The sequence below is a fragment of the Galeopterus variegatus genome, unplaced genomic scaffold, assembly GCF_000696425.1.
Source record: "Galeopterus variegatus unplaced genomic scaffold, G_variegatus-3.0.2 Scaffold1247, whole genome shotgun sequence".
Taxonomy (NCBI): Eukaryota; Metazoa; Chordata; class Mammalia; order Dermoptera; family Cynocephalidae; genus Galeopterus; species Galeopterus variegatus.
The window spans coordinates 213,722-239,863 of NW_007727358.1; the positions used below are offsets into that span (position 1 = coordinate 213,722).

At 61.2% G+C, this 26,142-nt stretch overlaps 1 protein-coding gene across 2 annotated transcripts in view; it reads right to left on the reverse strand.

The window, feature by feature from the left end:
* The window catches only part of CAMK2B (calcium/calmodulin-dependent protein kinase II beta), a 68,780-nt gene that overhangs the window by 2,910 nt on the left and 39,728 nt on the right, over positions 1 to 26,142 (reverse strand). Inside the window, exons 5-18 of one of the 2 annotated variants that reach the window (XM_008575864.1) lie at positions 21,938 to 22,010; positions 19,195 to 19,297; positions 19,029 to 19,112; positions 18,652 to 18,746; positions 18,328 to 18,450; positions 17,910 to 17,993; positions 16,954 to 16,996; positions 15,895 to 15,969; positions 11,153 to 11,190; positions 10,956 to 11,027; positions 9,487 to 9,531; positions 7,891 to 7,939; positions 362 to 437; positions 155 to 249 (exon numbers count right to left, since the gene is read on the reverse strand). In XM_008575864.1, the coding sequence (XP_008574086.1) occupies positions 155 to 249; positions 362 to 437; positions 7,891 to 7,939; positions 9,487 to 9,531; positions 10,956 to 11,027; positions 11,153 to 11,190; positions 15,895 to 15,969; positions 16,954 to 16,996; positions 17,910 to 17,993; positions 18,328 to 18,450; positions 18,652 to 18,746; positions 19,029 to 19,112; positions 19,195 to 19,297; positions 21,938 to 21,964 (1,009 nt within the window). In that variant the 5' untranslated portion in view covers positions 21,965 to 22,010. The remainder of the gene's footprint in view (positions 1 to 154; positions 250 to 361; positions 438 to 7,890; positions 7,940 to 9,486; positions 9,532 to 10,955; positions 11,028 to 11,152; positions 11,191 to 15,894; positions 15,970 to 16,953; positions 16,997 to 17,909; positions 17,994 to 18,327; positions 18,451 to 18,651; positions 18,747 to 19,028; positions 19,113 to 19,194; positions 19,298 to 21,937; positions 22,011 to 26,142) is intronic. The other variant, XM_008575866.1, reaches the window with a different exon arrangement.

The window sequence follows — 26,142 nt, forward strand, 5'->3', positions numbered from 1 at the left end:
GAAGAACTGCCGCAGAAGGAGCAAGCAGGGGCCTGGCCAACCCTGGGCACACAGAGGATGGCACTCCTGGGGGGCCGCTGCCCTGCCTGGGAGGGGCTGAGGGGGTCCTGCAGGGTGCCGCCCCCTCGTGCACACGCCCGGCTCTCTCACTCACGGTTCTCGAAGTAGAACCTGTGGAAGTCCATCCCTTCCACCAGGTTGCCCAGAGCTTCAGGCTCAAATGAGGTCAGGCCTGGGTCGCAGATTTTCCTGGGGGGCAAATCCAGGTGAGAGGGACCCTGTGGAGCCCTGATTTGGAGCAGGGCCCCCACAAGGTCTGCATCCTAGTTTCCCACAGCCCCCTGGCCCCCAGGGGACTCACGCGTAGGCCTCAAAGTCGCCGTTGTTGACTGCCTCAATGAGCTGCTCCGTGGTCTTGATGATCTCCTGCTTCCGGGCTGCAGGGAGACGCGCCGGCCTGTGACCACTGGGTACTGGCTGGGCCCCCCTTGGATGCCCCCCAACAAAGCCCAGGTAGGGGCCTGGAGCACAAGCTGTGGGCGACATCCACGCAGCAGCGCCCACCTGGGTCCAGCCTCTCCTCTCCAGACAACCCCGTGGACCTCTCACCCAAACCATCTGCTCAGGCCATCCCCTCCATGGTCACCAATGGCCTCCTCATGTCCAAGTGCAACAGCTTCTAGTTTTTCTTAAATAAAACGTTTTCAAATGACAGAAATACTCCATCCACATTATAAAATGTTGGAAAATGCAGAAAGGAGAACAAGCTGCCACCTACCTACCCCACAGTCACCCTCCTGCCCCCACATGGCTGTGTCTATCCCATGGTCACCCACCTGCCCCCACGTGGCTGTGTCCACCCCATGGTCACCCTCCTGCCACCACATGGCTGTGTCTACCCAGTCACCCTCCTGCCACCACATTAGCTGTGTGCACCCCACAATCACTTTCCTGCCACCACATGAGCTATGGGCATCCCATGGTTACCCTGCTGCCACCATGTGAGCTCTGTCCCATGGTCACCCTCCTGCTGCTACATGAGCTGTGTGCACCCTACAGTCATTTTCCTGCCCCCGTGAGGCTGTGTCTGCCCCACGGTCACCACCTGTCCCCATGTGGGCTGAGTCCACCAGGCCTGCCCCAGCTTCCCTGAGCTTGGACAGGCTGATCTGCCACCTGCCTGGCTCCATCCTGCACTGTGCTCTGCTTAGCGCTTTCTTCACCCAGCACCTCTGGGGGTTACTAAGGGCCACGCCAGGGTCCACATGGAGGTTGAGGAGAAGTGGCAGCAGGCGGGGGCGGCAGGCACAGGTTGTGGGCTGCAGGGTCCCCGGGAGCAAAGGCTGAGGGGCAAGAAGGTGGGCGGGGTGGGTTCCCAGGCAGCAGGAAGAGCAAGTGTGGAGGGTCCCTTTGCTCGCTGGAAGCCGTGCCCGCCACTCCACGCCTGCCGTCCTGCAACCACCACGCCCCATGCTCCTCCAGAAGCCTAGGTGCTCTCCGGTGGCCCCTTGTCTGTTTCTATTACCATTTATTTTCATTGTAAAATATTTTAAATATATGGAAGAAGCAGAGAGAACAGTATAACCCCCACTCTGCTGACTCACATCTCAAAGCCTTTCCTATTCCCTTAGACATTTTTGAAAGAAACATCGTAGATACAGTCAAAGATGCCTCCTCAGTCCTGTGCTTCACTCACTCTCCTGAGGAGTCCTGTCCTGAGTAGTCCTGTCCCGAGGGGGGCACTTAACCATTTCCGTGCAGACCTATGCACACACATGCACACGCACACAGGCTCGCCCCACACATAGCTATCATTGTGATTTTTTAAAGCAGTAACTCACCCGGGGTAAAAACTCAGGCCCCCAGAAGTGCAGTGGAGGCAGGTTTCCCAGAGCTCTCCCCACGCGTGTCTCTGTGCACCCCGGCCCAGCCCCTGGGTGGCCCCAGACTGCTAAGGCGGTACCTGGCCCGCCCGCACCGCGAAGGCTGTGTGTCCTCCTGCGTACACGCCGTCTTTACACCGAGGCCCTGGCAGTGGCACGTGTGCGGCTTCCACCCTCCAGCGGTGAGTGTCGCCGTGGAGGGCCCCACGTGAGCAAATTCCCCTGGGAGGCACTGCTGGCCCTCAAGCATGTACACTTCATTCTGAAGTGGCCCAGTGGTGGTGGGGCCACCCCTCACTCTCCCACCAGCACCTCCAGGCCCTCTGGATACTCACCCCACCCAGCCGCCCACCTGGAATGTGGATTGAGTACAAGGCAGGAGAACTGCGTGCTGCGTGGGAGCCCAGGCGTGCCCATGTGTGTGCTGGGTGTGAGGGGCACCCATGTCTGCCCAGGAACACGTGTGCTGCACCCACTCTGGGACACCACAGCCCCTGCTGCACAGTGGCAGCAGGAGGAGCTCGATGGCACCTCTGAGGAGCTGAGTGCACTCATGTGCCTGCACATGTGAGCACATGCACACGTGTGCTTGTGCACACAAGTGTGTGACCATGCACACGAAGTGCATACATGTGCACACACGCATGTGCATGTGTGTGCCTGCATGTGCACCTGCCCATATGCTGTGTGTGTGTGTTGAGTTGGTGTGTGGGCACCCCACTCAACACACATGTGTTTGCACGTGTGTGCACATGTGCGCTGGTGAGCTGCCCCATCTTGAAAGGCCTCTCTCCTGACCAGCTGTACTGCTGCTATCCTCCTGTTTCTGTTTCTTGCCTGACCTTGTCAGCATCTTTGCTCAGGGCAGTCTTGCTGCTGAAGCCCAATCCCCACCCACCTGGTTGACCCTGGAAAGCTGGCCACTAGGAAGGTGGGTTGCAGGCTCTAGAAGCCCCTTCCCATGCAGTTCCTGCTAAGGCCACCATGAGTCCTGCTCCAAGCCCCACGTCCACCTGCCCAGCTCCAGGAGGGCACCAGGGCTCTGTCCCAGCACATGCAGCAGCCCCAGTGCAGGGCCCACCCCAGCTGTGACATCCCTCCCTCCTCTCTGCCCTCTCTCCCCTGGGACCACAGGACCATCCAGTTCTGCTCTAACCATGTCAAGGGAGAAGTCTGTGGTGTCCACATGTCCCAAATACCCCTGATGCTTGTTAATTCCCTTTTCTAACCTCCTGTGAGAGCTCCCCCTCCCCCCGGCGCACAGGGGAATGCAGCTGGAACTGAGACGTTGCTTTGCTCGTTGTGTTTCCAGCATACTCTGATTCTACAGCCACCTTGTACTTGTGCCAAGTGAAACTAACCTTCATTTAACAAAGTAATATGGAGTGTTTGTAAACAAATTGTTCCTAAAAATGGGAGTCCGCATAAAGAGAAAGTGTTAAGTAAACAGAAAAGGAGGAACTACGTGGTCACAGCACCAATCAAAAGTGGTAACTGTGCCTGAAGTTTGGGAAACAGGGTCCAATATGAGAGCCGCCCACCTACTACTGTGCAGAAAGGGGGCCAAGTCTGCTGTAAGCGGTCCTGGATACCTCCTGACTGTGGGGTGACCCTGGCAAGACGACCTCGGCAAGACCAAATCTCCACTATGTCTCCCCAAATAGCACATGGCACTTCTGTGTCCTCAATATATAGGCCCCTGGAGAAGGACAGGCCACATAAGGAGGGAAGAGCGGCCCAGCAGGAAGGGATGACCCAGGCAGTGAAGCCTGTTAGTGAGGACAAGCTGCCCCTGCTCCCCGCCCCCAGCAATTCCAGGGACAAAGCTGAGGTGGTAGGCAGGGGTCTGCCACTGCCAACAGGCCACATAAGGAGGGAAGAGCGGCCCAGCAGGAAAGGATGACCCAGGCAGTGAAGCCTGTTAGTGAGGACAAGCTGCCCCTGCTCCCCCGCCCCCAGCAATTCCAGGGACAAAGCTGAGGTGGTAGGCAGGGGTCTGCCACTGCCAAGAGCCGCAGGGCCAAGTCAGGCCTGCCAGGCACCCAGAGGCCGACTGCTACCTCTGCCTCCTCTCTCTCAGGGCCAGCCATCGAGCCCAGGACCAAAAGTGTCTAGGTGGAGATAGAATAGGTTCTTCTCTGCCTCCTCTCAGGGCCAGCCATCGAGCCCAGGACCAAAAGTGTCTAGGTGGAGATAGAATAGGTTCTGACCCTGGCCTGGGCTCCTGTGTCCCCAGGTTGGCCCCAAGCCCAACCCTCAGAGCCAGCGGTGGCTGCAGGAGGCAGGGCAGCTGCTCAGGGATCAGCCTGGATTGGGCATAATCCCCGATTAGGGAACACTGGGGTGGGGAGCAGCCTGGGCCTGAGGTGGGCCAGGAGGCACCTGCCCCATTTACACACTAAGACAGCTGGTGCGCAGATTCCTGAGAAAGGAGGGGACCCGCAACCCACCTGCAGGATGTGCCACCCAGGCCCTGGTGCCAACAGGGCAGGGCACCTGTGTGCCTTCCCTGCCCAAATTCCAGGGAATGTCCTGTCCACACCTCTGCCCAGCCCTGTCTGGCCCCTCCTGCTCTCAGCCCCCTTCTGAGGTGCCCCCTCATCCCCCAGCCAAGCTCAGGAAGACCCTGTGGGGCCCCTGAAAGTAGCCTGGAGTGCTAACATCTCACCTGGCTACTGGGCACCCACTGTGGACCTTGTCCTTACAGCACCCACCCCCAGGCTACAGCACAGACTCTGAGGGCAGGTTGCAGCCCTGGGATGGCTCATGTGGACCTGAGGGGGTCACATTCTAGGCCAGTCCCCTTGGGCGTACCCTCCACTTCCGCAAGGGCAGCAAGGCCCCTTAAAATCAGACAAGATACTGCAGAAATGGGACAGTGGTGGTTCTGGCCACTCCCAGAAGCCCCACTGTGCGCCTGCCACAGCTGCACCATGTCCCTTCCCTGCCTCCCTCTGTGAGCTCTGAGTGCCCCCTACCTCCCCCTACCAGCAAGAACCTGGTCTCTCACCCCAGCCACGCACCTCAGATCCTCTCAACCAATCCCTGCTGGGGTCCTCAGCCAACCACAGAATGCTCTAGGGGGTTCGTGCCCCTGCAGAGGCTGCCCCATGCCCTCCCATGTCACCCAGGGTGGACCCGGTGCCCTTTGAGCCTGCAGGCTGTGCACTTCCACCTCTTGGGCCGCTGCTCCTGTGGCTTTGCTCTCCCCCTCCCCTCTGGCCACCTGCAGCCGCACCCCCCAGGCCTGACCTGCAGAGGGGATGGGGGGTGGCCCGTGGCCACATCTGGCACTTGGGTACTCACCCAGCCACTGCCCTGCCATGCCAAGCCCCTGGCCCAGCAGCCTCTTCTCTGAGAGTGTCTCAGTACCACCCCCAGCCCGGTATCTCCCTGGAGGTGGGGGCGGCAGTGGCTGCAGCCCTGGGATGTCATCCATCCGTGTAAGCGATACTGGCCAGCAGTCGGCAGACAGCTTGGGGAGGCGGCCGCACGGCTCCTCCCTGCCTGGGGAGGTGCCCAGCCCGCGCCAGCCTCTCCCTCCCACTCTCGTGTTCGGCCGTGCCCATGGCTGCCCCCCAAGTCCACACCTCCCACCGTCCCCAGCCTGCTCCCTAATGTCCAGACTCAGGCAGCCCCAAGGCCAGAACTTCCCAAGCCAGGGATGGTGTTTCTTCTCCATGCCATCACTGTCCAGGCAGGTCCACCCCCGACCCAAGCCGGCACCGCACGGTGTACAAGGCCCAGCCGGTGAGTGGACCCTCCACCCCGAAGCTGCAGGGGCTGCCTCATCTTGAGGCCACTCACGCCCCCTGCATCAGAAGCAAGCTCCAACCTCTGACCACCGTGCAGCAAGGGTTCCAGGTCAGCTCTTCCTACACACAGCTGTCCACACACACACACACACACTTCCTGACCACATCTCCGTTTTCTGAAACCAGATGGCATCTTCATGTGCTTGGATGCAATTCCCTATGACCCAGCAGAGGGACCCCATGCCCCGACCCTCCCCCACACTCTGGCCCTTCCTAGAGCACAGTTGGTGTGTGCCAAGGCTGGGGTCTCTCGCACCGTGAGCCCCTCCGAGCAGCCACCAGGCCACTCAAGGTGCTACTTACACGGGGTGGGCAGGGGGCCAGGGAGAGTCGGAGATGGGCAGTGCAGGGGCCCCACTGGAAGGGGACCCTCTGGTTCTGGGGTCCCTGAGCCCCTCCTCACCGAGTTCAGGATGTCAGAGATCCTGGGGGCTAGGGTGGAACAGACAGACATGAACATGAGGCAGGAGGGTTGGGGGCATGCAGGAGGGAGACCTATGGACTGACAGCCAAGCCAGAGAGTGGGGGACACAGGGGAGCATGGGGGTATGGAGGGGACAAGGGGAGATGGAGAGGAACATGTGAAGGGGCTGCAGGAATGACTGGTAGATGCTTCTGTCCATCCGTGTGGGGTGGAAGCCGCTGAGGGCAGAGGGAACCCTCCCAGGAGAGGCAGCCTGACCTACAAGAAGCCAACAGGTGCCAGCTCCTGGGAAGTGCTGGATGGGTGGAAAAAAGAAGAACAGGAAGAATGGTCTGGCCCCATGTGGACAGCCCCCGGTCAATGGAAGGTCAGGCCTTCTCTTCTCCATAGTATCTGCTTCTGCATGAGCTCCTGGGGACCTGGCTGGGGTTCCAGTTCTGGCACCTTCCTGGGCACCCCTCAGACTGAGGAAGGGTGCTCAGGGTTTGGGGTTACATTAGGAACAAGGGGCAGCCTGGAGAGCAGGGCACACAACAGCCAGGCTGGAAAAGCATCTCAGCAGAGAAGACCTGGGGGCCTGGGGGGCTGCAGAGGGGCCAGATGGGCTGCCCAGGTGTGGAACAGACCTTCTGGGAGAGAGACCTGGAGCTGGACAGCTAGGTGGCAAGTGGGGGGTAGGGGGTGGGAGGTGGGCCCCTGGAGGGAGAAGCCAGATAGCTGCCCCACCAAGTCAGCGCATGTGCCCGGCCGAAGCCCAGCCAGGCCCGGCCTGGGGGAGCTGGGCGTGCAGGGCAGGCGCAGGTGCAGGAAGCCACTGAGCGCCGGCCATTCGCAGTGAGCCCTCAGCAGAAGAGGCAGCAGGCCTGGGGGCCTCTACTTACACGGGGTGGGCGGGGGGCCTAGGAGAGCTGGAGACAGGCAGGGCGTGGGCCCCGCTGACAAGGGGCCCTCGGCTTCTGGGGTCCCCGAGCCCCTTCTCACCGAGTTCAGGATGTCAGAGATGCTGGGGGCTGGGGTGGAACAGACAGATGTGAACACGAGGCAGACAGAGGCAGGAGGAGGGAAGGGCAGGAGTGGCCTGTTCTCTCCCCGTCGGACCCCTGGGAAGCCCTGAGGGCAGCTCAGGGCTTATCTACGTGACGGCATGACAGTGAGGGTCAGGAGGCCCCACGTGGACCACCTGGAGGTGTTAGACCCCTTCCTGGAGGAGCAGGTGTGAGGGTCAGGAGGCCCCACGTGGACCACCTGGAGGTGTTAGACCCCTTCCTGGAGGAGCATGCCCCAATGCCGGGTGCCCTGGGGTCCTTCTGAGGTATATGAAAGACCAGTGGCCTGGCTCAGCGTAGGGAGGGGGCTGCGGAGGTCAGGGTGTGGCCCAGAAGCGCACGCAGGAGGAGGGGCTGAGTCAGCAAAGGCAAACAGGGAAACACCACTCAGCTGCCCGGCCGCTCAGCAGATGCACGCTGGACAGAATCGTAAGCTTAGGGAGCTTGAAGAACGACGTCACCTTTGAGCAAATTCTACCCACTAACTCGCTGCCTGTGGGGACAGAGCTCATGGTCACCCGGAGTGAGTGAGGGTCCTGGTGCGAAGAACCACCTGGACGTTGCTCAGCCGCCAGTTGTCTCAGCCACACAGACCCTGACACCCAGGCCCAGGGCGAGACTGTAGTCGCTGGGACCCTGAGCCCACGTCACAGGACATCGCACCCACTGAAGCCCATCCGCCTCCAGAGCAGCCCAGCACAGCCATAGCTGAGTGCACGTACCTTTAGCGTCTTCGTCCTCTATGGTGGTGTTGGTGCTGTCGGAAGACTCCTGAGGAAACACAGGAAGGCAGCGGGTTGGGACATGGCTGAGGACAGGCGGACAGGGCAGGCCTGCACTGGGATCAGCCCAGGCTCCGGGATGGGCCTCTGCCCCGGCCGCTTTGACAGAACCTAGAGGCTAAGGGTTCAGGGGACAGGCTCTCTCTTAGCTGCAGAGCCCCAGCCCTAAAAATCCTCAGGCAGCCCAACCAGAGGAGAAGGCGCCCAGTTCTGAGCCGGTCCCCAGGAGGGGCCCATTCACAAGGTTGGGGTGAGGACTCCTGAGTCGAGGCCTTCCCTGCCCCCTGACGTCCCCAATCGCCAGGCCTCGACTTCACTTTCTCCCAACAAGACAAGCCCTGAAGAAAGACTCTGGCATGCTTAGCTGACTCCCCTTAACGAGAGAGGAAATCTGGCTTTTTGAAATTGTAGGACTTAAGACACAACAGGATTTGGCTGACTCCTGGTGAAGCAGAAGCCCAGAGGCCCGTGCGTCTGCGAACAGGCTGAGAAGCTTCTAATAAATGTGCAGGTCCTCACAGGGCTCCAGGAACCTGGGCCTCTCCCCAGGCAGAGCACACTTGCCACCCACATCCCCTGCCCCAGAAGAGATGAGACCCTCCTGGGTCACCTACCCCGCCCAGGCCTAAACCGTCCAGCCAGGCCCCAGTTTCACCTCCCAGGCAGCCTTAGAGGGTGAAAGTGCCCCAGCACTCCCACCCTGCTCAGATTGCTGCCGCCCTTCCTATAAAGACCATCCACCTGTTACCAAGTCCCCAGGGAGTCTGTTCTGCTCCTCAGAAAAAACATCTCAAAAGGTTCCCGAGGCACCACCCTCTCCCTCAGGTCTGGACACTGACTGGCGACACTGCTCTGGGCCCTAGACCAGAACTGGGGGAATTCAGGCGTAGGGTCAGGGCTCACCACAGCCCAGAAGATTGTTGAGGGGCCCCTCACAGGAAAAACATGACCCAACCCCAGACACGCACAGGGTCCAAGGGACACCCATCCCCCACTGCCAGGCAGGGAGGATGCCCAAGCTCTTGGCTGTCTTGGCCCTTGGGTGCCCTGTGGCCCGTGGGTTCCTGCCATGGAGAAAGAGGTCTTCTGATGGTGGGCTGGGGTGGTGCTGGCCAGGAGGAAGTGGGGGCCCCACAGAGGCACTGTGGGGGCTCTGTGAGGAGCCCGGGCACAGGTGGAGTCTGGCGGGGGAGCTGTGTGTGGGCGTGTGGTACTGTCCCGCAAAGGACTCAGCCGCAGCCCCGTCCCTCCCGCACCCGAGAGCCAGCCCCTTCCCGGGCCCCAGGGTGAAGATGCCAATGTGATGGGAGCAGATGGCAGAGCAGAGAGGAGCAGGGGAGGGTCCACTCAGCAGGAAGCGCTGGGGCCTCGCCAGGGGACGGAGGGGGAGGCAGCCGGACACAGCTCCCGAGTGGGAGCCCTGGGGAGGGGTGGCCGGGGACACTGCACCATGCTGCCCCGGGGCAACGTCCCAGACCCCTGTCCAGGCGGCGCCTCCTGCCTGAGGAAAGCGTGACAGGGAAGAGGCAGCAGTACCTTAATCCCGTCCACGGGGTTATGGATAACGGTGGTTTGAGGCTCCTACAGAAGAAGGAAGACACAGAGGAAGGAAAGAGAGGGACAGTGAGAAGAGAAGGAAGCAGAGGCCGCCAGGAGGGGAGCGAGGAGACAGAGGAGAGAGTGCAGAGCAGAGCTGGACAGGCATGGAGGCGCGGAGCAGGCTGGCGGCAGGGCCTGGGGCGGGCCAGCAGGAATGGAGCGCACGCCACCTCTGGGCTGGCGAAGGTGCCGGATGGACGGCGGGCCGTGGCCGTGCGCAGCTGCGGGTGTGTGTGGGGGCCGCAGCAGCCACCTCTGCCTCGGGGAGTCCCCCACCTTTGCTGCCAGGACCGTCTGCCCCAGCCGCAGGGCACAGGTTTGAAGATGTCATGGAGTGGGTGGCACATGGGATGGACAGGGTCTGAGACGGGGCTGGCTGAGGCCACGGCCCAGCTGCTCTGAGCAGCTCCCCCCTCGCTGGAAGGTTCTTCCCTCCTGGGCTCAGGGGCCACTTGGCAAGTCTGGGGCTGGCTCCCAGAAGCCCAGCCTGGGGCACAAAAACCGGGGGGAGACACCAAGCATGCTTCCAACAAACTGAGGACCCTGCAGCCAGCAAACCCCAAACCTTTGGACAGCTTAGATGCACCCAGTGCCCAGGAGGAAGGCCCCTGTCCCCTGGCTGCAACTCCGCATCCCTGGGAGCACCCACTGTGGGGTTCACCTGGACAGGAGCTCCCCCTGGGGCATGGGGGCCAGAGCTGGACAGGCACCCTCTCGAGGGGCAGTGAAGGGAGCAGCAGGGACGTGTCGTGCAGACCCCCACCCCTTCCCAGCAGGGAGCCCCTCAGCCGAACCTCTCGGGCAGCCACAGACCAGCACGGGTGCGCTGGCTCATGAGGGAAGCCAGCTCTGGCTGCTACTGGCCTAAGACACCTTGCCTCTGTGCCACTGTCTCCCCATGGACATGGGACATGCCACTCGGGGCTGCTCTCCCTGCAGAGCCAGCCAGCCCCCTACAAGCCAGGCCCCAGCCTGAGTCAGCCTGTTGAGGGGATGGAGGAGCCAAGGGTGGGGACTCCTGGGGGTACAGGAAGCCGAGGCAGCCCCCTCTGTCCTCTGCCGCACCAGCCTCCTCGAGGCCTCTCGCTGCAGCTTCTCCTGGGGAGACGCCCACGTCGGTGCAGGTGGGGGCCACAACTCTCCTCTTGGCCCAACATCTCTGGGCCCCAGCAAGGGGCTCCCTAGAGCAGCCCCACCCCTGCCTGCACCCCACCCCCAGCAGCCTCTCCTCTGGGGGGCCAACCCCCCACTCCACCATTCTCAATGCGGTGAGGGGTGAGGGCCAGGGGCCAGAGATAGGCCAGTAGGGGCCAGATCCCACCTTCACCCCGGCCACCTCTGGGGCGGCAGCCACACCATTGGAGGTGAGGGAGGGCCCGAAAGGCAGGAGCTGAGGAGGTCAGTACCAGGGCGGCAGGAGGAAGCGTCCCTTTGGGGCTGGTGACTGCCGCACTGTTTTTGGTGCTATTCGTCTGGGGCTGTGGAGAGAGGGAAGAGGAGCCCTTAGGCAGGGACCACCACTCCCCTTCCCCGAGCCTTCAGAGCCTGGGGGTGGGGGCAGAGCTGCAGGCTCTGGGCACCCTGGGCCGAGCTGGCACCTCACCTTGACTCCGTCTGCTTTCTTGTTGAGCAAACTCTTGGCTGCTGCATGGGAGGGAAGGAGGCATGTTGAGTCACAGCACAGCCATGGCTGCGCACGCCCCCCACACACCCCCTTCAGCTCCTTCCCCATGCATGGTCCAGTGTCCGCGGACAGGTGTGGCTCTGGTACCCAGCCTGGTCTGAGCGGAGCAGCAGCCTGGGCCATCCGGTGGGGGCCGGGCCAGGACTGCCCGAGGACCCTTCCCCCAGCCGTCCTCCATGACCCTGAGGCTTCTGCAGGGCACCGAGATCTCTCCTCTGACTTGGGACCCAGAGGCGCCCGTGGGTGCTGCAGAGCCTCCTGACCCTGTGGCCCTCTGCTTCCAGGCCATATGCAGAGGAAGGCAGGACACTGACCCCTCCCATGACAGGAACAAGGACAGGATGGTGCCAGGTTGGGGGCGGTGGGCAGCTGAGCGGGGCCACCTCAGAGGATCACGCCCTCCACACTTCTCCATGTTCCCAAGCAGCTGGCTGCTCCCACAGAGGGCCCTGTCCCCAGCCCAGGCCCCTGCCGCTCTCAGCCTCCCGCCCTCCTTGCCCTCACCCATCCCTTGGCAGACGGGTGGCCTTGCTCTCCCTCCTCCTGAAGAGCCCCCAACAGCACGAGACTTGGGGCCACTTCGGGGTGGGCACTGGCTGGGGCCAACACCAGCCTCTTTGCCCACAAGCACCCGAGGACCCCGGGCCTAGCAGATGGGCCCCGTCCCTGAGGCACTCCCCCTCGGCGGTCGGGGTTGGCTTGGCTCAGCCCCAGCCCCCCAGCATCTACAGCAGTTAAAATTTTAATTACAGAACTAAAAAAAGAAAAGAAATAAAAAAGGAAGTGAGCTTACCTTACAGAAAAGGGTGAGGAGGAGAAGGGGGTGAGGAAGGAAGAGAGAGAGAAAACGAGATTTGTGTTGGTTTGGGCAGGGGGTGCAACTCGGCCGGGACTCAGCCATCCTGGCCAAGAAGAGCAAAGCGGGTGAGGGAAGCAGCCAGGGCTGTGCTGCAGTGCCAGGGGACAGGGGACAGCGTGGGAGGGGATCCCTCACCCCGGGCCAGGCAGGGAAGGTAGGCAGCACAGCTCCCAGCCCGCCGGCTCCAGGAGGCTGGCTAGCCAGGCCCCGAAGCCAGATGCTCCTGCCTGCTCGGAGGGGGACCCATGCTGCCCACACAGGCGTGGGCGGGGACAAGAAACTGGACAGACAGGCGCACTCAGACCTAGAGCTGCAGAGGGTCTCAGATGGGCCCCCCAGCAGCAGCATTGCCCGGCACAGTCAGAAACGCGAGTCCTCAGGCCCACCCAACCCTCCTGAGTCAAACCCTCTGGGGGTCCCGGCATCTGTCCCACAAGCCCCTGGGGGGTTCTGACGCTTGCTCGTTGCTCCGGGTCACCTAGTTCATTTCACAGACGGGGGGCTGAGGCTGGCAGTGTAGTGCCCAGGCTGGCTACCTCCCTCCTGTCTCAATGCCCACCCTGCTTCCTCCTTGGTCCCTGCCATGCCTTGCATGTGGAGTGCAGGGTTGTGACTTCCCAGGGGCTACATGTGGCCCTGGGACCCTGCAGAGCAGTCTGTGTGGCCCTGCAGTGGGCACAGAATTTCTGTTTACAGCCTCCCTCCCTCATGGATCTGTTAACTCTCCCAAAGTTCTGTATCGAGCCCAAGAGTCCTTCTCAGGACCTCTCTGGAGCTAAGGCGTCAACCTCCTGTCCCCAAACCTGCCCCTTGCGCTTCACCTGCCCAAGGCTCAAGGCCCTGGTGAGGCTGCACGTAGGACCAGGTCCCTGATGCCCCAGGGCAGCTCTGCAAGGTGGGCTCCAGGACCAGAAATGACTTCCACCTTCCTATAGCACAGACTGTGAAAAACCTCCCCCTTGCTGCAGCCACAATCTGCCTCCCCTCTAACTCACTACAGAGGGACAGGTCCCTAGCTTACCTGTCTGTGGGCCCCACCTCTCCCCTCTCTTCCCCATCTCCAGCACACACAGCTCATCCCCACAAGCACCTGCCAGCGCCGGCCACCTCGGTTGCCTGTCTGTTCTGGTGTGAGAGCTGGGCACAGTGCTCCTGAGGCTGAGGCTGTGGCTTGGGGACCCTGTCCTGCTGGTGACCAGCTTCCTGACACAGCCAGGAGGACAGCTCCTCCCAGGGGCCTGAGCAGGAAAGGGAAAAGATCCCCATCCCTTTTTGGGAACACTCATTTCAAAGATGTGGCCAATTTAAATGGGTGGTTTGTGGAAGGTGGGCTTAACCCACCTCTGCAGGCAGAGCCTACCCACAGGCCGGGCAGCCTTGGCCAATCCAGTGGCATTCCAACTGTATTCTGAGTGGGATCCAGTGCCAATACTGGTCTGAGACCTGCCGGGGCCAGGTCAGCATCCTTCGCCAGCTTCAGATGATTCTCATAGGAAAGGAGGCGCCTGGGTCAGACCATAGGCAGGGTTGGTGGAGACCTTGGGACAGCCCTTAGTCTTAGAGGGTTCCATTTACGTCCCTGAGTCTATCACAACCTACATTTCCAAACTGTGCTACTGGAAATGTTAACATGGGAAATAGGGCAGAAGTTCACAGTCAAGGGGTGGGAGCCCTCTCTGAGGACTTGGACGGGCCATCATGGTATCCAGGCTCTGGGAAGCCCTGCAGCCCACACCCGTGTCATTTCAATCCATTCCCAAACATCCCATCTTGTGAGCTCCTTTTTTTAAACCAACGCCTATGCACGTCTTGGAATCTGCATGCGGTTCTTGGACCAGGCCATCCTGGAGTACATAGCTCTGGCCACGCACCTCTGCTCTGGACTAGCTCGATTCCCTGTGGCCAGAATCCTGTCGACTCCAGTCTGCATTGGTGCTCAGAGGCACGGTGTTGTCTCAACTTGCAAACATTTATTAGGTGCAACAGAAGCCAAAGGTGGACCAAGCAGCCAGAGGCAACCCAGACACCTAGGCTGGTGGTTCCACAGGCCTCAGGGGGACAAGGAGAGACCCTCTGTCTCCCACCCCAGATGTCCTCAGGCCAAGGCAAATGCTACCCCATAGCTACCCTGACAGTTGTGGGTGTCACAATTGCTCGATGCCAGGAAGACCACAGAGGCAAAACTACAACGTGCTCTACAGATAAGGGATTCCCTGCTGGTGGAGGGGTGCCACGCCACACTGGGAGGTCTGACGGGACGGTACCAGACCCAGCCATCATCCATAGAGAAGAGCCCTGCCACACGTCTATGGAAGAGCCCAGCCCCGCCTCTGCCTCACCCCAGCTGGTCACGCTGGACAGCCATGCTGGGCTCTGTCCACATGCACTGACCCCCTTCCAGGACAGAGAGGCCTGCGGTGCCAGGGCAGAGCCACACATGCAGATGGCCTCATGCACGGTCGCCCACGTTCACTTGCAGGCAGGCAGGATCACAGGGGGCCCAGGCAGAGTGGCTCAGTGCGGCCTGCCTCACGCACTGTCCTTGGGCAGCAGGGCCTCCCCACGAGCCAGCTTCAGCCTTCTCTGACCCCAGTCCCATCCGCCCACCACATGTGCCAGAAAGGCCTGTGAAATGCAGCAGCCTCAGACGCTCGGGTCCTTCCTGCCGGACACATGCGCTAGGCTTATGTGGGAGAAGAGCCATCTGCGAAGGATGGCTGAGCCTCCCCCAGGAAGCGGGTTCTCTGGTTGGGAAGTTCTGGTGCTCACCCTGAGGGGCTGTAGGTGGGAGCTGGGGTGGGTGTGCAGGAAGGATAGAGGAAAGAATCACCAACACCCTGGCCCTGCCTTGGCCCCAGCTGATGCTGGAAGCACGACAGGAAACTTTATATGGCTCAGCTCTGGGAGGACCCCAGGTCGGCTCTGTGTGCACAGCGGCAGCCAGCTGTGGCTGGCCCTGCCTGCCCTAAACTCACACCAGCCCTCAACTCAGTTTGCAGCTATGGAACCCAAGAGGAGGTCCTGAGGTCATTAGCACGCATGGGGTCTGCCCAAGGTCACGGGCAGGCAGGCAGGTGGGAGCCAGCAAGGCCTCTGGGCTCAAGCTGGGAGGTCTGGCCCCACCCAGCCCAGAGCGGCAGGTGGATGGAACTGGCCTTCTCCCCTCATGGAGTGTGGGGCTAGGTGAGGAGGACCTGGTAGAAAGAAACCAAGAGCTGGCTTCAAAGTCACTTCAGAGGCCTGAGCCTCTGGCTCCAGAGCAGCCTGTCCTGGGGGACTCATAGGCAGACATGCATATGTGGGCCTCAGCATCACAGACCACCGGCTCCGTGCAGGTCCCGAGGGGCGAGGGCATCTGCACACAGGGGACTGAGCCCCACAGGCTCTCTTGGGGCAGCGTCTCAGACTCAGCTCCCCAACAGCCCCCTTTCAGGATTCAAACCCCCCAGCAGCAGGCCCAGAGACTACCAGCAAGGCCAAGGCCATTCTGAACAGGGGTCTCCAGACCCCCAGACCTCAGGGACCAGGACAAGGGGGTCTCGGCCAAATGCACCTGGGTCTTCGTGAGGCCCACGGGTCACCTAGCCCAGTGCCTCCTCTTTTAGGCGAGGAGACTGGGGGCTTCCCCCTGCCTTCAGGGTGCTCTGCTGGGAGGTAACCATGGCGGGAGCAGGGGCTCCCGGGGGCCTGGTGGCCTCAGGGGTGGCTCTGGAGGCCTGGCCAGTGGCTGTGTGCAGCAGGGGGCTGCATGCCGACGGGAGGGACAGGTGGGAGCGGGTGACACTGGTCAAGACGCATCTACCTTGTTCCACCAGCCCCATGGTGGTGCCGGAGGCCGCGGTGGACATTGTGGCTGGAGCGGTGGTCTGTCTGCCCACTGTTAGCACCAGGAGAGACGAGGGGAAGGGGAGGCAGGCGGACACAGACGAGGGCAGGCGAGGTCAGGGGAGAAAAGAGACAAAGGAAGCAGAAGAAGATTAGAGTTAAAGTTTAGGTGATGGATGGTTCCAGAATCCTTTTCTCAGGAGAGTGAAAACAAGATTGGACTGATTGACATTGAAAAGCATTTGCCTCCTTTCTCCTTAGAAAACCCCAGCGGGGGCTTCTTGTGCCACCGTGGCGTGGCAGGCACGCCACAGACAGACAGTCCTATTAGAGTTGGTGTGACCACTGGCGCCCTTCTCAGCGGTGCAGCGTCACAGCCAAAGTAACAGGATGGGGGGATGGGGGTGCCAGATGCGAACGGACAAGACAACCACAGACGCCCGCACACGGAGAGTCGACGACGAGAAGCCACAGCACAGCTGTCTGAGCGCTGGGGCCGCCAGCTCCACTCTAGGACTAATGCCACCCCTGTGCCAGGTGGGCCTGCCAGCGACCTGGGTCTCAGGGGTCTCTAAGAGACCCCTGGAGACCTTGCTCCCCCACCACCCACCCTGAGTGACCTCTCATCCAGAACTCAGCAGGGAGGTCCCCAGAGCCCCCTGTGCCGACTCAGACTCAGCCCACACCCTCCGCCCACCTCCTGCACACAACACGGTGCTCAGAGCTTTCAAAACAACGAAGAGGCCACAGAGATGCCCGACAAATGCCTGGACAGACACACACGCCGTGTAGCCCGGGCAGTGGGCCGCATAGACACTCGGGATGTCAAGGAAGGTGACACAGACCCAACACAAAGGGGCCGGGGCTGCCCGATGAGGGAGACCAGCCGGGCCAGGTGGACAGCAGGGGTCTCAGAGCTGAGGACCGAGGCCAAGCGTGGGCCAGCGGCTGTGGAGGGGCCAAAGGGCTGGCGAGAAAGGAGGAGCCTCCTGCCGCCGTCCTGCAGGGGAGTCCTCCCTGGAGAAGAGTGTCTCACCTGAGAAATTCCGTGTGGCCAGCATGGTGGTGAGGATGGCCCCCTGGGGAGAGACAAAGCCAGGACCGTCCCATTGGCTTCTGGCCAGAAGACCCCTCCCACCCACCCACTCAGACGCTCAGCGCCAGGGGCGCCTGGCAGGACTCATCACAGACTTCCAGAGAGGTGAGCGCTCCGGGAACCCAGAGCTGCACACACAGATCACCTGTTTCCAGAATTAAAACATGCCCTGGACACTCAACCTGACAACCAACCACCGCTTCTAAGTACTTCAAGAACCCCAAGCCTCAGGGATCACCAGGACCACCAATCGCCACAGCAGCTCCTCTGCGGTCTGGCTCGTCCACTGCCCCTCCTTTCCATGACAGGCCCAGAGCAGTGGGGGCTGCCCTCGGGGCTTCGGGGAGAACGGCTCAGAGACCAGGGGAGGGCAGTCGGGCAATGGGCCCCCAGGTCCAGGCCACACCCTCACCCTCAGCACCCAGCAGCCTAGGGCGACAGCTGACTCGTACCCGACAGTGACCATCAGCACCAGTCCTGCCAGTGCAGCAGGTCAGGCAGCCTGCTAGTGCCCACCTCCCTCCCTGAACTCCCCCTGCCCACCCAGGACCAGAGCTCAGCTCTTCTCTCCTTACCAAACATGCTCTGGGCCAGAAGCTTCTGGATTCGCTCACACTAAAAAGAGCATGACTGATAGAGGGCATGTCCTGCCTGCAGGAGCCCCAGGTGTAGGGCCTGCAGGACACACCTCAGGATGGCCCCTCCATGTGGCCCCAGGGCACCCTTGGCTAGTTCCCACGGTGGGACTGAGTTTACTCGACAAACAGGCCAGTCCCAGGGCAGCTCAGACCTCCCCTCCTTCTCCTGTGGGGCCTGCCTCGAGCCTCCAGACCACCCCTTCCAGCACCAGGTGCCATAGGGATACAGAGTGCCAGGGGCTGGGGCTGGGGCCTTACCTTGAGCTTCCTCCTGGCATTGAACTTTTTCAGACACTCCACTGTCTCCTGTCTGTGCATCATGGAGGCCACCGTGGAACGTTGCTGTGGGGAGAGGGGCCGGGGCATCAGCTGTGCCTCTGAGGGGGCTCAAAGGAGCGGAGGGTCAGGGGAGAGGCCCAGGGAAGCAGGGCTTGCAGCACCTCAGGGCCCACCATGTGCTGAGAGCAACAGCCACCACCACGGTGAGAGGCCACCTGTCCCCACCTGCCTGTGACTTCAAGCCTTGTCCCCTCACAGGCAGGACTGTGGTCAGGAGGAAGGGGCCTCCTCCACCCTTCAATGCCATCTTCACAAGGCCATCCCAGGGACCTCAACAAGGAAGTGATCCCAGGCCCCTCCACCAGGAGCCCCCCGAGAGGGCACCAGAATGACTTACGCAGACCCACGGGTGCTTCAGGGCCTCGTGGGCCGTGATGCGCTTGGCAGGGTTGATGGTCAACATCTGGTTGATGAGGTTTTTGGCTTCAGGAGTGACAGTGTCCCACTCAGGGGATGGGAACTACAGAAGGAAACAACCCAGGCTGGGTCTGAAGCCCCCACCTAGGCAGGGGCTGGAATTCCCCATGGGGTTTCATCCCCTGCCACGAATCTGGGAGAGCAGGACCCAGCACTTGGCCACACATAGGGCTTCCCCACTCCCAGTCTCTTCCCAGGCTGCCCTGGGGAGGGCGGCAGTCCAAACGGGGTCCCGGGCACTCACGTCATAGGCTCCAGCCTTAATCTGCTGATACAGCTTATGCTGGTCCTCGTCCCAGAAGGGCGGGTACCCCACCAGCAGGATGTACAGGATCACCCCTGCGGACGGGGCCATGAGGGCCGCAGCCACACCAGGAGGCTGCCTACCATGCAGCCCATGCCCTGCACCCCATGGCCCCCGAGAGCACTGGGGTCCTCAGCATTCCTGTGCCCCCACCCTGGTGCAGCAGACATGTGGGCAGATGGCACAAACAGCCCCCTGCCCACTCCCAACCACTCACGGGCAGCCTGAGCCCAGCTCCCTGCTGCTCCCCCACCCCCCAATGGAAGGAGACCCTTGCCCAAGGAGGCGGCCCTGCCAAGTGGCCCGTCGGGTCTCACCACATGCCCAGATGTCCACGGGCTTGCCATAGGCCTCTTTGCGAAGAACCTCAGGGGACAGGTAGCCCGGTGTGCCTGCGAACCCTAGCAAGAGGGGATGGGACTATGAGGGGCTATGAGGGGCCCTGAGGGGCCGCGGGCATCCCCCCCACCCTCAGGCACTCACCAAACCATGCCTGCTGGTCCCCCTGCACCTCGATAGCCAGGCCAAAGTCTGCCAGCTTCACCGCAGCACCCTTGCACTTGCTGGCCAGGAGCAGGTTCTCCGGCTGCAGGAGGCGACCAGCACCAGGGCACATTGTTTACACCCAGAGGGGAGGTTTACAGTGGGGGGGGGGTGTTACAAAACAGAGGCAGCAGTTTGCAGGAGGGGTGCACAGATCTGACTCCCTACCATGTGGGCATCCCCGGGGTACAGCTAAGTCATGGGCCCTAGGTCTGCATCCCACAAGTCCTGGCCTTTCAGAGGGAGTTGGCTCTCAGCCCAAGCTTGGATCCCCTGCACCTCAGAATGGGGATCTAGGGGGCCCACTTGAACCAAAACCTTGAGCTCACCCTTACAAGCAACCACGATGTTCCCCACAGCCCTGGGGTAGGCCATATGGGAGGCTGCAGGGGGCTCCCAGAGTCCTGGGACTCCCATTGGCAGAGGGGCTACAACAGTGGTGGTGGGGAGGCTACTGGGAGGTTCAGGCACTTCTTGCTGAGACAGTGACTCCCAAAGGGCAAAGAGGAACGCTCAGGGGCCACAGTGCCTGGGGCAGCCCAGGACGTCCACCCACCCAGTCTCACCCAGCCCTGGGCAGCCCCTCCACACAGGGCAGAAAGGAGGCCCCTGCTCTGACCCCCTGCCTGTCGGGCACCCCCAGGTGGGGAAAGGCTGCTCGGGCCTCTCAGGTGGCAGCACCCTTACTCAGGCTGGAAGGACATTTGTTCCCTATGCAGGAGTGGCCAGGTAGGCTGCTGTCCTCAGACTAGGGGCACTCGAGCCTGAGAAGGTCTTAGCTGCTGCATCCCCGGGGACCGTCCTGTCCAGCCTCCAAACCCACAGGGCTCTGGCCCAATCCCAAGGTGCCCAGTGCCAACCAGGGAGCCCACGGCTGTGGCTTTTCTCACCTCTGACCACCAGGAGGCGCCCGAGAGCCCTCAGGTCCCTACCAGCCTCCCGCGCCCTTCCCTTCGGGAAGCCCTGGCAATTCATCCACTGCACGCACCACCCTGCAGCTTGATGAGCCACTCGATGTGAGAATACGCTAACCCTGTGTGGAAAGATCTGTATTCTCCTGAGCTGTGAGGGCTCCAGCTCTGGCAATCCTCAGACCCCACATGGCAGAAACCCAGAGCTTCCTCCGAGGGCCCTATAGAGTAGGAGGGGACAAGGCCTCCTGCCCTCTCTTGTCCCCTGCTTCAACCTCCCTGCCTCAAGGCTGGAGCACTGTGCCCCTGCCCACCAGGCATCGACCTAGAGTCCCTGGGACCCCTTGATTTTGCTGATGTGAGCAGGGCAGGGGGCCCCAAACTTCTTGCACACCCACATTGGAAGCCTGGAAGGAGGGGAAGAGGCTGTGCAGAGCAGACACCATGATATTTCTTCCCGTGGAGAAGGAGCATTAAGTGATTGGCCGAGGAAGCACTGGGCAAGGAGGTGTGGGTCCACCCCTGCTGGGCTGCACATTTGTGTCTCTGCCTCCAGGCTCCATGCTGGCCCCTCCCAGTCCCCCTGAGAGGGACCTGACCATCTGTCTCTGCCACCATCCTCCAGGTGGTGACAGGTACCCCACAATGGCACCACTTCTGGGGCTGTCTCAATCAGATAGTGGGATTTCTCTCCAGGAGAGGAGGCACATTCTGCCCCCTTTGATGATGTGGGAGACCACAGCAAGGATTGCCGCCAGAACTGAGGAGGGGAGAGCACTGGCCTCCACTTCTCTGTCTTGGCCTCAACGTTAACTAGATCAATGGCTGGGTAGGGAAACAAAGTGTCCATGCCCCCTAACAGCAGAACCTCTGAGTCCCTGCACCAACCCAGGGCCCCTGAGGGAGGCTGACTCCAATAAGACAGAGCAGGACCCTTGGGACATGCAGAGGAGAGGGAGGAGGCAGTGGGGACATGTGGAGGGGCACCGGAGAGACACCTTCCCCAGAATGGCTGCAAACACCAGCCCCCTCATCAATGGCCTAAGGAAGTGTGTGACCCCCATTCAGCACAAATGCCCACAGGAAGTTTGGTGTTAAACTCCAGCAGGGTGACAGGCCCAGGGTCCACACTGCCCACCCAGAGAAATGAAATTGGCTCAGCCAAGCCTTGGAGAAGATGCAGTTGAAGGAGGAGGACAGGGCATTGGAAGGAAGGGAAGGGAGGAGGAGGAAGGGAAGGTGGCTTCTGAGAGGCCCCAGCCACTTTGCACCCTGGGGGGTGACCAAATCTTCTTTTGAACAGAACCCAGAGCTTCTTTGCTGAGAGCTGAACTGTGGGCAGCAGAGACTTGGAGAAAGGGCTGGGAGGACTCGGCAGAGCCAGGTGAGGCCTGCTCTTGCCACCCTGCTCCCAGTGGCACCAGCCCTCTGCCATCTGTGTCCCCACCAACCAGGAACACTATTTGGTGGGAGCCCAGAAAGTGAGACCCTGAGTGCACATTTGTTAACAGGCTGATTTCTGGACCGCACCCCCCACCAGCTCTGGAGGCCTGGAGGCATTGGGAGGGACGTGTGCAGACACCCCACACACACATGTGCACACACCCATGTGAGCACACACACATCATGCACACACATGTGCACAAGCATGCACACACACGCCCATCCTCGTGCACATGGCTGTACATGTGTGCACACAGAGCCCACAACACATTTGTGGACTCACATGCACACCCACATGTACACATGCACAGAGTGGGGTGGGGACTCACCTTGAGATCTCTGTGGACGACCCCCATTTGGTGACAATGGAGAACGGCCTCCAGGATCTGCTGGATGCAGTGACTGTGGCAAACAGCAGGTGGTTAGTGGGAGTGGCCCCCGGGGTAAGGCTGGGGGAACAGCGAGAGGAGGCACGGGGGGTGGTGGTGATGTGCTATATGGCACTGGGTGCGGTCTCCAGCCTGAGGGACAAGGGGGACATAGGGAACCAAGGGGAGAGGAGGTCCTGGCCAGGAGAGGGCTTTGAGGCTCCACCGCCGGCCCTGGCCCTGCCTTCACAGGGGGCCCACATGTGCTGGGGAGGCAGGGCCAGGCCCATGGAAGGGACTTTTCCCAGTGCACCCTCTTCCCAGGCTCATGTTGGCCAAGCCTGACCCTAAGCTGGGCACCCTTGGGAGGGAGGCCAGGTTGAGTCTGTACCCTGTAGGGCAGGCTGTGGTGAGGGGGGTGGGCACAGGGTAGGGAACCACGGCAGGGAAGGGCCGAGGCAGGGGCAGGTGGATGCCGTGGTGTGTGGCGAGCCCCAGGCACCAGGGCCCATTCTGCTCTGGAGCAGGAACAGTGCGCTAGTGCTTGCGCTATTTCACTTAAATAAACCTAATTTAAACTTCCACACTGGCTAGTGGAGTCAGGGTGGGACCGCTCAGCTCAGGCAACACTGGGGGCATCTAGCTCAGCTCCGGGGTCTTGAGGGGCCCACGGGGCCCTGTGTGCATGGCTGGGTCTCCTGAGCACAGACAGCTTCCCTTGCAGCCCTTCCTCTGGCAGGCAGGGAGGCTGTCAGCAGAAGTCCCTAGCTACCCAGGAGGTGACCGGCTGGAAGTGTTGGCAGAGCTGCCCTCAGGCACTTCCCTGACATCTGTCTTCGGGCACATCAGACCAGGGCCATCCAGCCCTGCACACACGAGACCCTGTGGCCTGAGCCTGCCTTCCTAAGTGCTCCTGGTGCCAGGCATAGGCCTCTTGGGGCCCCACCCAGTGCCCCACCCTAAGGGACAGCTCCACCTTGCAGGGCAATGGCAGCCACCACCCCAAGGCCACCTGCTGGGCCTGGAGGCCTGTGCTAAGGCTGCCTGAAGCCTACCTGCCGGAGGCTCAGTCATGGCCCCTCTGGGAGGGGCGCAGAAGGGACAGGTAGGCCCCTCAGGACCCTCCTATCCCAGCCAGGTCCTGTATGGGGTAGGACAGTGGGGTGACCAAGGATCAGAGGGAGGGGTGGTCTTTGTTTTCCTAACGGCAAACCCAGAGAGGCCATAGGAGTCCAGCCTCTCCCTCAAACAGCTCCCCACCTCCTGGCCACATCTGGACACCACCAGCTACCGCATTAAAGAGCAAATCCGAGTTTCCTCCCTGAAGAAACCCAGCCCTCAGATCCCAATGGGATGGTGGATGCCTAATGTCTGTGGGGCTCAGAGAAGCCAGGCCCGCACCTGTGAAGACAGCCCCTCAGTGCCTCCCCTTCAATGTCACCAAGGGCAGGAACTACAATCCCATCTCCACTCTGACATGCCCTGGGGTCTCCAGCCCCTCACTGCCCTAGGGTCTCCTGCCCTGGGCCAAAGCATCTCCCCCACTGTCCAGCTGCTCCCCAAACCCCCTTGGCCACCTTTCCAGCTCTTGCCACTCCTATCAGGGGCTGTGTCCCTGCAGCTTGCCCGTGAGGAACCACCGTAAGGAGCCTGACACCCTCATCTGTCCCCGAGGGAGCCCGGCACCTGTTACATCGGAGGGTGTCAGTCCCCTGTGAGCAGCTGGCTGTGTCCCTGGCAAGGCCCGTGAGCCTCACCCACTCAAGCCAGTTGAGGGGCCTCACTCGAGTGGGCAGAGCTCAGCCTCCCGCAAGTGTCTAGCATGGAAAGCCAAGGCCAGTGGGGCTGAGGCAGTGGGTCAGATGTCCTCCCAGACCCTGTGGAATGCATGAGGGCTCAGTGTGACCCCCTTCCTGCGCAGCTGCGCAGTGTGGACGGCCGGCTCCCGTGGCCATTCTTGGCCCTGCTTGTCTTGGGAGGGGATGTAGATCTCTGGCCCTTCCATCCAGCCCATCACCGTGGTCTGCTGCAGCCCTGCAGGCTGGCCTTTCCTTTGCCCTCAGATGCTCTCCAGCAGAGTGATTTGTGTGGAGCCTGTGGCCATTGGAAGGGCCACCTCCCTGGGCCCACAGCGGTTGGGCCTGCACCATGCACACCTCACAGTCTGATGCTGAGGACAGGAGACAGCGCCAGACTCGGGGCACTTCCTCCAGCGTGAGTCCTGGCTGCAGCTCCGGGTTGTGCCCTGTGTCCCCTGTCCTCCAGCGGTCATCCCTCAAGGATGCCTTCCCGACACCACAGTCAGCATGCCCGGTCCTCCTTGACCTCTCCTCCTGGCAGTGCTGGGCCCTAAACCAATGCCAGAGACACAGCGACTATTGAGCCAGTGTCTGGTCTGCACCTCTCCATGGTGACCATGAGGGTCTCACGGGGATTGGGATGTGTTGCTGAAATTAAGCCTCCCCCTTAACCCCCACCCACTTGTCATGCAGGCTGCAGGCTCTTCACATCCGTGCTCATGAACGAGTTGGCTAAACTCTTGCCCTGTCCCCATGTGAGACCGTGGCCTGGGAAGGGCGAGGCCAACTCCACCTGTCAATACCAAGCATCTTCCTCAGGCAGGGCCGACCCCTCTAGGGGCTTTTCATCATGTTCTGAATAGTTTAGGAGGTCACTCTTGTGGTCAGAATTGTCCGCAAGTAGCATCCTGGGCATCATTCTCACAGTCTGGGCTCTGATGTCTCCCCTGGGGACAATCAGCATCTCGCTGGGTCCCTCCACCTTCCTTTCATGAACCATATTGCTTTTTAAGTTTTTTTTTTTTTTTCCTTTTTGTCTTTTTTTTTACTGACCGGTAACGGGATCGCAACCCTCAGTGTTGTGCCCGCACCGCACTCAGCCAGTGAGCGGGAACCGGTCTCCACATGGGATCTGAACCCTCGGCGGGAGCGCCGCCACACTCCCAAGCGGCGCACTCTCCAGTGCGCAACCGGGCCGGCCTGCTTTTTAAGGTTTTTATTTATTTTTATTTTATTTTATTTTATTTTATTTTTGTCTTTTTTCGTGTCCGGCAACAGATCGCAACCCTCAGTGTCACGCCCGCACCGGACCAGGACCGGCAACGAGACCGCAACCCTCGGCGTCGCACCCGCACCTCGCTCAGCCAGCCAGCGGGAACCGGTCTGCATGTGGGATCCAAACCCTCAGCGGGAGCGCCGCCGCGCTTCCAAGAGGTGCACTGTAGCAGTGCGCCACCGGGCCGGCCCTTTAAGGTTTTTAAAACACAGATTCTACATGTTTTGAACTTCGCTTTCTCCATTTTAAAAAAGACGTGGACAGCTCTCAGTTTCCTCACCAACTCCAAAGTTAAAATCCTGCTTCCTCCCAAGAGGGATTTCCAACGTCCTTGGTTAGAAACGAGTTCAGAAAAGCAATTCCTGTCTCGTTCCCTCCTTCTCCCAAGATGCGGCTCATCGGAGATCATCAGATGCTCCACTTTGAGCAGCGCCAGGCATCTGGAGTCACTACCACACCTGCCCAGGCCAGGTCTGCACTCGTTAGGACAGCGCCGTTCCCACTGGCTCTGGCCACGTGGCTACGCCCACTCCTGCCTGGCGCCTGGTCCTCTCTCTCTGTCTTAGCACAGCCCTGATTCCATTCGGCGCTTCCCCCTGGGGTTAGGCCAAGCCCTGCTCCTCTGCCACGCTCCTGCCATGAGTTCCCAGCAGAGCCTATGGGGCGACCACCCACAGGGCCTCCCAGGCAGACCCTCCAGCGGGCACTGCTGTTGAGGCACGGGGCAGGGGTCAGACCCATGCAGGCTGCCATGACCCCCTTGCTGGCAGCGCCTCTCCTTGTGCAGGGCGCAGGGCTTGGAGAGGTAAAGAGGGCACCTGAGGTTGGTGGCATCTGTGGGGCCAGCCAAGGAGCAGACTTTCCAGGAGGCTCCCTCATTCCCTCCCCTGCCCCCGTGACACTCAGCCTCCCAAATCATGCCCAGATTCCAGTACCCCCACAGGACTTGGGCTGCTTGCCCCTCCTCAGCCTGGCTACCGAGAACCCCCCGTTGAGCCCCAGCCCCCAAGAGAGGCAGCAGAGTGTGTGAGACAAGACCAGGGGTCTGCAGGCGGGACAGGGAGAAGCCCCGGCCCCATCCCTTCTGGACC